The sequence below is a fragment of the Sturnira hondurensis genome, unplaced genomic scaffold (assembly GCF_014824575.4).
Source record: "Sturnira hondurensis isolate 20B ecotype Veracruz unplaced genomic scaffold, ASM1482457v3 Scaffold0011391, whole genome shotgun sequence".
In the NCBI taxonomy this organism is placed as follows: Eukaryota; Metazoa; Chordata; class Mammalia; order Chiroptera; family Phyllostomidae; genus Sturnira; species Sturnira hondurensis.
Genome location: NW_028084022.1, coordinates 1451428 through 1464106, shown reverse-complemented (window position 1 = coordinate 1464106; position 12679 = coordinate 1451428). Strand labels below are relative to the sequence as shown.

Below are 12679 nucleotides of genomic sequence, written 5' to 3'. Positions count from 1 at the left end.
AGTTTCTCATTTGTGTATTGGGGTTAATACCTTTTATACCAACCTAAGGAGATTGTTGAGCAGAACACATGAAATAAGGGACTTGGAAGGCACTATGATGATGCAGATTCAGAAGTTTATCAGCTTGTTTTCTCTCATACTCTGGGCTGCGCTTATTCATCAGAGGGTGAGTCCATAAGAGAGGGCCACTTGCACTTTTCATAATCTTACCAACTGTACTATAACAAACAGAGGTATTACCTCATTGTGGGCAAGCAATACTTGCTTTCTAAGAGCAATTACTCAAAATGAATTCTACTTCTTTTATTGGCTTTCAACTCCCCATCACTCTTTCTCTAATTTCCCCCACTCTCAGGCAAAAAGCCTCACTCCCAGGGGCACGGCTCAGGGCACTTTCTTCCCAAGCCCTAACATTCCAAAGTAAGCACCTGTAATTTATGATCTCTGCTCCCTTCCTGCACAAAACACATAGCACACAATACACATGTATCAGGAGAGGAATTTCAGTGGAGTGAAAATAGAGCATTATACTAAGACTGAAATAACTGGGCTGTGATTTGGCCTGTGTACCTCACTAGCCCACTACCCTTGGGTAAATCACTTCCTCTCTGTATTCCCATCTGTAAGTGATGGAGGAGGGTTAACACTGTGTGGTAGAAAAGTACTGGCCTAGGAATCTGCAGATCAGGTTTCTTATTCTGGAGTTGTTCCTTGCTAATTTACTCTGTGAGTTGGGAAAAATCATTTCCTCCTTTACCAGGCCACACTTCCCCCACATGTAAAACAAGAAGGTTGAATTAGGTGATTCATTAAGGTCCCTGCCAGCTATGAAATTAGATGTTTTATAAAAAGAGTTTTATTAAATAAAGAGGACTTGAAGTGCCTACTTTGTGTGAGACATTATGATGATGGTTGTGAAAGGCGTCATGGTGAGCACAGTCCCTGAGATCCTGAGTAGTTGCTGCTTGCTCCTACAGTCACAGGTTGACCCTGTAGAGCCAGTTCCTGTACATTTTTTTTTGCCTTTGATCTCCTGCCCTTGAACCCTTCTCCCAACACCTGTAACTTTAACCAGTAATGGAGAAGCTTTTGAAACATACTCCACCATCTGCCTGCTGGAGACATTCACAGTGCTGTCAGCAGTGTGGCCTCTGGCTGCTCTAATTGAGAAGCAGGCCATTAAGCAATAGCAGATTAATGGAGTTGGGAGGAAAGTGGTTGGTTTTTGACAGAGGGGTCTGTGAAAGCCATTTGTGAGCTTGCCCAAGAAGGTTAGATCTAAAATGACTTTCAGTATCTTGAATCTGAGGTAACTTGTTCCAAATGCATCTTGAAAGGCCCCTATAGTTATTTATACGTTCATATTGCCAGGCAGGGGGTACATGATCTGTAATAGAAAGATGAGAAGCTTTTTTGATTATATTAAGCAAAAGAAAAGGTGGCTTTTCTTAGTAGCTAGTCTAGAGTAAAACAACCTTCACTGGTTAGAAAGTTGCCTCACATTTTAATTTTGGGAGAAAGTGACTGAATATTGCTTACTCAGTGATAAGCATACAGTGTGAGACTAGGCACCCCTTGTTTTATTCTACTGCAACCTGGCTGCTGTATCCCTATGAAAAGCCAACATGAATACACTATTGCACATCTTATCTAGTTTAACTCCATGGTGAGCTCTTCTTCCCTCTTCTCCCTTGTATTAGGGGCAAGTCTTGTGAGCTGTCTTCTTTCTTCCTTTGCTCACTGAAAACAACTTGGTTTCTGGCCCTCTTGAGAAATCACTTCTTTCCAAGCTTCCAAGTCAGCAAGGCCATTCCACTGGAAGCCCGAGGTTCTCTGAGCACCTTGGATTTCATTCAGGCTTCCCTCTAGCCACTTGTTCCATGCTGGATGTCAAGAGTTAAAAGATGTTATATCAGGCTGCATTTGAGTTGGCAGAGAAGTCGCTAATTCAGTTCTATGTGGTTTTTTCTTTCCTATTGCAGCCTAGAGAACACAAAACTCTAAATCAGGTGAAAGAAAGGAAATATGAGAAAACTGCTGGAAAACAGAATGCTGTAAGGGCCCAAATGGTCCTTTAGAGTATAACCTCATCGAGGAGCAAGGGCCAAGTGGCCCGTAAATGAGTCCCAGGACTGAGCAGTCTGATGAAAAATAGCCTGATGGAGCCTACATGATAATTTTCTTTGTTTGGTGCTGTGACCCAACTCATCTCTCTATATCTGCAGAGAAACCCATGACCATGAGAAGCAGCCTGACACTGGTGGGGACCTTCTGGGCCTTCCTGTCCCTTGTTACTGTTATGGCCAACTTTACCAGTTACTTCCTGCCATACTGGCTCTTCAGATCCCAGCTGGGGAAGCTAGTGTCATTCAGTACATTCTGGAGGTGGAACTACCCTGTTCTGGGAGAGGGGGACAGTCTGAGCATGGTGGAAGAGTGTGGATGCTATGCCAGCTTTAGTGCCATCCCAAGCCTTGCCTGGCAGATGTGCATGGTGGTGACAGGTGCCAGCTGTGCTCTCCTCCTCCTGGTGGCATTAGCTGCAGTCCTGGGGTGCTGCATGGAGGAGCTCATCTCCAGAATGATGGTATGTTTCATGGGAGCAGCAGAGTTTGTGGGAGGTAAGACAGTATTGCTGGGATTGTGTAGGTTGGGGAGTTTTGGAGAGGGTGGGGAGGGAGTGGGAAATGTTACCTTATGGGAAATCCCTCTTATCCCTTCCACTGTGTCCATCTCTAAGGCTATAAAAGGGGACTTTAGTGAAACAGTCTAAGACTCTCTAAACTGCAATCTTTAAAAAATATATATTTTAATGATTATACTATTACAGTTGTCCCATTCCCCCCTCCTTTATTCCCTTCTGCCTTACACCCCTTTCCTACCTGCATCCCCCCCTTAGTTCATGTCCATGGGTTGTACCTGTAAGTTCTTTGACTTCTACATTTCCTATAATATTCTTAACCTCCCCCTGTCTATTTTATACATACCAATTATGCTTCTTTTCCCCCCATTCTCCCCCAACCCCCTCCCTGCTGATAACCCTACATATGATCTCTATTTCTGTAATTCTATTCCTGTTCTACTTGTTTGCTTAGTTTGTTTTTGTAATTTTAGGTTCAGTTGTTGATAGTTTTGAGTTTGGTGACATTTTACTGTGTATAGTTTTTTATCTTCTTTTTCTTAGATAACTCCCTATAACATTTCATATAATAATGGCTTGGTGATGATGAACTCTTTTAACTGAACCTTATCTGGGAAGAACTTTATCTGTCCTTTCATTCTAAATGATACCTTTGCTGGATAAAATAATCTTGGATGTAGATCTTTGCCTTTCATGACCTTGAATACTTGTATCCAGCCCCTTCTTGCCTGTAAGGTTTCTTTTGAGAAATCAGCTGACAATCTTAAGGGAGCTCCTTTGTAGGTAACTCTCTCCTTTCCTCTTGTTGCTTTTAAGATTCTCTCCTCATCTTTAATCTTGAATAATGTAATTATGATTTGACTTGGTGTGTGCTTCCTTGAGTCCAACTTCTTTGGGACTCTCTGAGCTTCCTGGACTTCCTGGAAGCCTATTTCTTTCGCCAGATTAGGAGAGTGTTCCTTAATTATTTTTCCAAATAAGTTTTCAACTTTTTGCTCTTCCTCTTCTCCTTCTGGCACCCCTATGATTCAGATGTTGGAATATTCAACATTGTCCTGAAGGTTCTTCAGTCCCCTCTTTTTTTTTTTTAATTCATTTTTCTTCATTCTGTTCTGGTTGAATGTTTATTTTTTCTTTTGGTCCAAACCATTGATTTGAGTGCCAGTTTCCTTTCCTTTATTGTTGGTTCCCTGTACATTTTCTTTTATTTCACTTTGCATAGCCTTCATTTTTTCCCTCTGTTTTGCAACCATACTCAACCATTTCTGTGAGCATCCTGATTACCAGTGTTTTGTACTGTGAATCTGATAGGTTGGCTATTTCTTCATCGCTTAGTTGTATTTTTTTTTCTCTGGAGCTTTGATATGTTCTTTCATTTAGGCCATTTTTTATCTCCACCCACCTGTTATGTAGTAAGGGGCAGAGCCTTAGGTATTTTCCAGGGCAGGACAAGACAACCCAAGGTGCTGTGTTGTGGCACTGTATGTGGGGGAGGGGTCCAAAAGGGAACATGCTGCTTGCTCATCTCCTGGCCAGCTTTCAGTTACTTCATCTGCTACCCACAAGTAAATTGGGCCCTTCTGGTGCTGATTCCAAGGTGGGTGGGGTTGTGTACATTCTAGAACCCTGTGGGTCTCTCCAAATAACTCTCCTGTGAGACTGGGAATTACTCCTGGGGCCACAACCCCAACAAGTTTTTTTTCAGTCAGAGGTTTTGAGGCTTTATTTCTCTGTTCTGGAACCCTGGGTTGCATAGTCTGTCTCACTCCCCAGTTGTTCCTCCCAGTTTATCTTCATGCAAATGTGGGACCACCCAGTCTGCCCACTTCTGTCTCACTTATCCCAGTCTTCCAGCTGCCTCCCCTCCTACCTTTCTGGATGAATTTTTTTTTAGCTCCTTGTTTGTCAGACTTCTATACAATTCAATTTTCTGGCAATTCAATTTGTTTTTTGTTTTTAAATTTGTTGTTGTCCTTGTTTTAGTTGTGCAAGGAGGCACAGTGTATCTACCTACTCCTCCATCTTGGCCAGAAGTCCATTTTTTGTCTGTAAACTACCTAAATTGAAATCTATATCAAGGGTGCATTCACAGCAAAATTGGTTAGTAGGCAGTTGATATCTGGTTTCTTTTTAAGCCTCCATTTTCATCACCTTCTGCCTACAGTGTGTTTATTCAAGAATATTATCCAGGTGTACTTTCCAGGAGCAACAAAATATATTATAGTTTTACTGCATCAAAATAAACCTGGCCTTTAAAATCTCAGATCTCAGAGGAGAGTGATGCAATAAACATATACACACAAATGCTAAGTACTAACAACAGTTTAATATAAATTTCTTGCCAAAGAAATATATAGGTAATAGTGAAATTTTAGGTGCAAAACAGACTATAGATAACTGATTGTTTGGCCCACATCTAAGGTTATCACTGTTTGGTGGCCATGAACAGTCTATTCAGGGCTATATTCCTATGGCCCTGCCCCATCCTTTAACCCTCTAAATTAGTGTAGGTGAACTGAGATGTTGACACTGTATAAATGGCCTAGGAAAGACCAAATGCAAAATAGCAGCCTGCAGAATGGCAGTGGGAGCTCTTTAATTAAAATTATATGGGGGGTGGAATAGCAAGTTTAGATGGATGAATACATGTATGAATAAGTGAGCTATATTTTACACCTGGATGAGGCACTGGACAAAAGTGCTGATAGAAGCTATAAGTTGAAGTGTGCTGTTGTTGCTCAGGAAGTTTTGGAATCATTGTTCAATTCATTATCATCATCATTAGCAACACAGTGTGGGTAACTGGAGCCAAAAAATTTGGATGCCACTTCTGGCTCTTCTGCTAAGTTGCCCTGTGACCATGGGCAAATGAGAATAATCTGTCCTGTGTTCACTTCCTTTTTTCCTTGAATTTGTTCACTGGAAAGATAGCTTAGATCCAAATTTTCTTTATTCTCTCCAATGACTGAGTTCAGGTAGTCTTGGGGTGAGATGGTAGTAATGAGGTAAGACTCAACAGGGACTGATTTTTCACCTCCTCTCCCTGGGGACATCTAGTAATTTTTTTGAGGAAATTTTGGTCATCACAGTTTGAGGAGAGTGTTACTGGCATCCATTAAGTGAAAGCAAGGGATACCATCGAATACTCCACAGTTCACAAGAACAAGACACCTACCCTTTTCCCAAAACAAATATGTATCTGGCCCAAAATGTCAATAGTGCTAAAGTTGAGAAATCCTGAGCTAAGATAATGTGCTTTCTTGGCCTGCTTATGAAAAGCACCAGATTCTTTTTGTTTATTTACAGTTAAGGTGATGTTTTCAGATTCTATCTTTCCTCAGACTCATTGTAAAGATTTTAAATTTGAATCAACACTCTAGCCTCTATTATCTCTAAATATCTTCACTTTTAACTACTAATTGTTTTCTGGCCACATTGGAAACTCATTAAGTTGTTTCTTTCTTCCTCTTGAAAACCATGGTATAGAACCAATCACTAAGGCTAGTCTAAGCCAATGAATTAATCTCCATTTAGGGGCTCCCTGGATATAACAAATAAACTCTAAGTAGGCTCACCTTTCACTTAACCTGAAGGGTGGCCCTTGAAATTCTTATTTATAGCTCCAGGGCCCACTTTAGCATCAGGGACAGTACAGGTTTTTAATAACTATAGATAGAAGGAACACAGGGCTAAGGCAATGTTTAGTGTATGTTGGGATAAGATGGACATATGAGAGCTGGCTTCATTCACATCCTTTCCTTCCCTTTCAGGCTTCCCTCAAGGGTGTTGATATCCTGAGTTAACTTCTCTCCCACTTTGACAGTGACAAGTTAACCTCACTTGCAAAATTCTAAGGATTTCTGGCAGAGACCGAGGAGGTGCCAAGTGGAGGAATCAGAAGGTGGAAGATGGGGACAACTGTAATTGAACAAAATAAAAAAAAATTAAAAAAGAAGTTCAGTAGCAATAACTTTCATTAGACTCTAAGAATTAACAGTGGCTCCTACTTCCAGTTTGCATCCTGCCTTAGACTTTGCTGAGACTTTTACAAAAATTCTTATGTTTTTCCATATGATGTATTTTAGCTGAACATACCTCCTGGTTATAGAAACTCAAATAAAATTGTTGAGGGAAGATGTGGGAAAGTAATAGAGATTTAGACACACATACACCAAGTGGAGAAGGACTGAGTGTCAGGTGTCACACAGGGAAGTCAAAATAGTGCCATTTTCATCTCATATGGTGCTGCCTTTCTCTATTCTTCATTAACCTTTGCTCATATAAACATGCTCACAATATTTACACTTAGATGAGCATCTTCAAAATTCAAGAATGAAATGCCACTTGATAGTAGTCATAAAAAGAGTCAAGACCCAAGATATGCTATAAGGTTTATCCCTGGGCAAGAGAATGATATTGAAAAAAATGCTGAATTTCCACAGCTTCCACATCTGTAACATTAATCAACTAATAGTTGTTACCACCTCCATTTTAGAAATTTATGCCTGTTAAGGTTGCATCAGATGTGAAGAAGTGGTGAAGACTTCTTGGATATATCATATTTTCTAGGAGTCCTTTGGCACATGATCATTACCCAATACTGTTTAGATGTCACAGGCCTGCTTGATTCCTTAGAGATGGGCTCTTACCAGTGACAAACCACCAAGCCTGAACAGCATTTTGAGCTTCATGGATAAAAGACACAAAAGAAAGAGCTGTGGAGGTTTAGTTTAAACTTACTGTTTAGCTGAGGGGAATTGATTTTGTTGCTCCAGGCCTGGCTGATTTTCAGCAGCTAGAGCTTAACTGAAATACATTAGGGGGAAGAACCAATTTGTTTCAGGACTGGTTTATCTCTGCCAGACCCCAAACCACTGAAGAGATGGAGTATCCATTAAGAACTATGTCCTCCCCCTGCTTTACTCTTTTTCTCTAGTTTGGCAGCTTCCCACAGAGATGAGCGGTGGGAAGTGGAAGAGACAGGAAGAAATAAAGATCTGCTTGACTGAGTCATACTCAGCAAGGTGACCTGATGGGGCCCTTGAGTCCCATTTGCTCCACCTGCAGCTGATCCATCTGGACAAGCTTAGGGTCCAAAGAGCCTTTCACAGGGACATTCATGCCCTGATCCAACTGGTGAACGAAACATGTGGTTAGGAGAGTAGTTCAACTCTGGGGGTGCTGAGGTTTCCAACCAGCTGGCCCCCAGCCTGTGAGAAACAGATCATTATTCACATTACCGTGTGTGTGTGTGTGTGTGTGTGTGTGTGAATATATATGTGTGTGTATATATATATATATAAATAATACAATACACTTTTGAATTATCTTCTATCTTCAGTGACAGCTAGATAAAGAAGAAATAGGTGAGAAATAAATACAAGGAATTTCTTGGCAGTAACAAGTGAAAGATCTTGGATCAGGTTACTTGAGGGAGGCCAAGAATCTTTCTAGAGTAGAGATTGTATCAGAATCATGTAGAGTACTTAAAAAATGTGGGCTCCACAACTCTCCAGTACTCTTTTCCATTCTGATATACACAGCAACAGGTGGAAGGCTGTGTGTTTTGAAAAATCTCTCTAGTGATTCTGATGTATATACTGTGTTTCCTTTCCCTAACCCAAGTGAGAACCACCACTCTGGATATATCTATAATGTTAAGAGCATAAAATGTAATACACTCAGACAGGTACCAGTGTTTTTCTCTATGTAAGGTCTTAGTGCTACATGCTTCAAGCTGGATGAAAACTGCCACTGGAAACACATCACTGAGAACTTGATTTGAGGAAAAGGTGCTATTTTTCTAGAAGCCATTATCTTCTCTAGAAACTTCACTTCCTAGAAAGTCCTCCAAAGTTTCACCAGGCATCATTAAACTTATTCTCACCAGGCTGAACAAGGATTATAAAAGTGGCTCTCTGTTTGGAAAAATGGCATTCAAATAAGTTAACCTACTAGCAAGGGCTCAGATAGTAAATTAAGCAGAGAATATAGTTCAGGGCTTCTGACTCTCAGCTCTGAGTTTATGCACTGGTGCGTTGATTTTTCTTTTTCCCTTTGGCAAAAAATGTCATCATAGTGGTTTTCAGAGTGGTCCAGGAACCACTTATATAAGTATTACCTGGGAAGCTTATTAATGCAGATGCCTTAGGGCCAATCTAAGATTACTGAATCAGAACTGATGTTTTGCACTCAGTTTTTTTAAATTTATTTAATTATTTTTCAAGTACAGTTTTCACAGTCTCTCATGCTGCTTTATTTTTGAAGCTATAGTATGAAATATATGTGGTATATGTATCACTCAGCTGAAGAAATAGAGTATTATCAACACAGTTGAAGTCTCCTTCATACCCTGACCTGATCATATTCCCTTGTCCCCACAGCAAATGTAACTACTGTCTTGGATTTGTTATTTACTATTCACCAGCAGATTCCAGTCCACACTAAAATTTGAGAACTTTTACTCAGTTTTGTTATAACGTTGCTTTTTAAATGGAGTTCGTTTTTCTTCCATGTCTGCTTGAACATAAATATCTCTCTGTCTCTCAAAGGCAAAGTCAAATGCGACTTCCTTGTGAAGCCTCCCCTAATCTACTTTAGAAATCTCTAGCATAAGTGAACTGTCTTTTAACTGTGACTGAAATATTAGGTCCAAAGAATGGGAGAGTTGAGTGTGGGAGTTTCTTGGGAAGGGAAAACTGAGATATGGCTGGAGGACAGATATAAATTTTCCACTGTGTTTGAGATGAAATTGCCATAGGAACAATAAGCTGAACAAATTAATAACAAATTAACTCATAGTAGGTTTCTGCTCAGGGTAGTAAAATTGAAGTCCTAATAACCATATTTGGACAGATATTTGTGGATAGGGTGGGGTATGTAACAAAATGACTGCCACTCAAAAGTTACACTTTTATAAGTAGGGTTCCAAGTTCTGTTTGATACTGTGTTTGTATTGACATTGATATCAAGTTCTGTTTGATACTGTGTTTGTATTGAGGGTTTGTATTGACATTGAGGTTGCCACAAGGGCTGAAGTTGAATGAAGTGCCTAACTCTGGGCTTCTGCTTGGTCAAAGAAGTGAATTCAAATTATAGCAATTATGTTTGGGAAGAACATTTGGTACATTTTGTGAAAGGACATTCTTGTGGAAGGAGAAGATGAGGAAGGGAAACATGGTGGTCATCTGCACATGTGCAGTAGGGGAGTGAGGGTGATAACACACTTTAAAGGGCTTTTTTCCCTTCCTATAGGAAAGTACCCAGCTGAGCATTACAGTTAAGACAGACTTCTCCAAAGGTCACATGTAGGTTGGAAGGGCAGTAAAACTGGAATTAGCAATGACACACAGAGAAGTGGGACCTAGGGCTACAGCTCATAAAGTGCAAGGCCAGGAGTTGAATTAGTCTCCTCTGGTACCAGATCCTCATGCTCCTAATATTTTCAATGGTATTTTTCTTAAGGGTTGGTACCAGGACCAGAGAGATGCATCAGATTACCAGGGTGCTTTTGAAATGCATATTTCTGGGCTGCAGTTACTACATTAAATACCTCCAAATTTATATATTTTTAAAATATTTATTTTTTGAGAGAGAGGAAGGGAGGGAGAGAAACTTTGATGTGAGAGGAACATCGATCGGCTGCCTCTTGCATGCACCCTGACCAGGGATTGAACCCACAACCCAGGCATGCATCCCAACTGGGGATAAAACTGGTGACCCTTCACTTCATGGGATGATGCCCAACTTACTGAACCGCACTGCTCAGAACCAAATCTATATTTTTAGTAAGCTCCTACTCTTCCAGAAGGTGGCAGGGCCTGGAACTCATAAATGACTACCATGTTGCTACTTAAATCACATCTCCACAATTTGAAATTGATGAGAATTGCTGGAAACAAATATAATGGAGAATAAATTCCCCTGTGACTTCATGATTTAAAATATGTCTCTCAGGACATCTTTCTCCAGCTATAATCAAATGTAATACAATCATCTGTCAGTTACAAGTCCAATGTTTTCATGAAGTATGTGTACAATCTGTTGTGCTCACCTGTCTAAAAAGCAGGATGAAGGATGGGAGATGGGAGGGATGGTGAGTCGGCTTGGGCAGAGTATGGAGCCATAGGCACTGGGGCAGAATACATGCCTGGCAGAGATTTCTGATCTCTTGTCTGGTGTCTATGAAACACTGTAAGGTAACAACTCCAACCAAGAACCTTTGAATATAGCCTTATTTAGCTTTTTTACTTTTCAGCTGTATGTTACGAGAGGTGAGGGAAAATATTATCATAGAGAATGTAGGTGGAGAATGAGAGATGAGCCATAGGGAAAGACTATTGTTTCATAATAATCTTTGTTGAACACTTTCTGTGTGCCAGAAACTTTATGAGCATTGCTTCTTGAAACATCCCTGTAACAAAGAGTATGAGTATTCCCATTTTAAAGATGAGGAACTGAAGTACAGACATATTAAGTAACTTGCTCAAAGTCACACACTTTCCAAATGGCAGAGCTGGAATTTGAACTCAGGTATAGACTGTCTACAGAACCCGTTCTCTCTCTTTTCCCCACAGTGTTATTGAAATAAAACTGACATATGAGATTGTGTAAGTTTAAGGTATATGAGTGTGATTATTTGATACATGTATATATACATATTGTGAAATGATTATCACAATAAGTTTAGTTAACACATCCATCACCTCACATAATTACCTTTTTGTGGTAAGAATATTTCAGAAGTATTCTCTTAGTAGCTTTCAAGTATAAAATACAGTATCATTCTCTTAAGCCAGCATGGTGTGCTCTCAGGATCTAATAACAGTAAGATTCCTACTGTCTGCAAGAGACATTGTTGCCAGAAGGTGGTCATTTCTGGACACCTGTCTCTGAAAGTGCAGAACTTCTAAGAGTTGATGATCTCTGTGATTAGTGAGAAAAATATTTTCAGTGACTATGTGACCTTGGGTAAATCACTTTCCCTCTCTGGGTCTCAAAATTCACATCTATAATGGGAAAGGGTTAACGTAGGTAATTTCCAAAGGTCTTTCCTACTCTCAAGTTCTGTGGTTGTATCAGATATTTAGGATGACCTGCCATCTCTGCCATGGAGATTCCTTCAGGAGGCTTTCCACCTGGTAGTGCAAGTAAAGGAAGCTATCTGTAGGGTATGCAGAGAACACTGAAAAACACTTACTGAGCACTTATTATATACCAGGTAATAAGGATACACAGTTGAGGATAAATATGGTTGCTCCCTTCAAGAAACACACACTCTAGTGAGAGATACAGACAACAAACGGTTGTGAAGGATATATATCACTGGATATTTTAATCACAAGAGTAAGCAAATGTTGCTATGGGAAGAGAGAGAGAGAATGTGTAACTTTGTCTGAGGGTTGGAATTGGTAAGAAAAGGCTTCTTTGAGGAGGTATTCCCTGGCCTGAGTTCCTTGGCATGGTAATATCTGAAAAGCAAAGGGGATGAAGAATGTGGAAGGTTTCTCCTGCTGTGTCGGCATTTGGCCAGCACTACTGGCTCCTTGAGAAGTCAGAAGTTCATGCCAGTCCCAGGGATCTGAATGTGGAGCTTGGAAAGCTGAACTACTCTTCTTTTATAAACTTGGGTGCTTTTCTTCCTCATCTATGTGAGAAAGCTCACTTTTTATTAACTCTTCCCTCAAAAGGCATATACTGGAAACAGGAAAAGGCCTAGATTTCATCTCCATTTTTTCCCCCTAACCCATTGTGCAAATTCTGAGCTCATACACTCTGGGTCATACTTCTTTATATCACAGGGTTTCAGTTTATCTGTGTTAAGAAAAAATCAGAAGTGTTGTTCCATTGTCACTGGATAAATTTCAAAGCTTAGAAAAGTCTTCAGGTGACCAGTTCCTTTTCCTTTAAGATGATGAGACAGATAAGAATGCACGGACAAAGCCAAAGGCTAGTAGGATCAAGGTTTGGAAGTGGAGATGACTTGAGGAGGGGATGGGGGGGAATGGAGACAACTGTACTTAAACACAATAAAAATGT

At 40.3% G+C, this 12679-nt stretch overlaps 1 protein-coding gene across 1 annotated transcript in view; it reads left to right on the top strand.

Annotated features, from left to right (window-relative positions):
- The first annotated feature begins 2239 nt into the window (after window positions 1-2239).
- LHFPL1 (LHFPL tetraspan subfamily member 1) overlaps window positions 2240-12679 on the top strand; it is a 90551-nt gene continuing 80111 nt past the window's right edge. Inside the window, exon 1 of the mRNA XM_037060166.1 lies at window positions 2240-2619. Coding sequence (XP_036916061.1) covers window positions 2240-2619 — 380 coding nt within the window. The remainder of the gene's footprint in view (window positions 2620-12679) is intronic.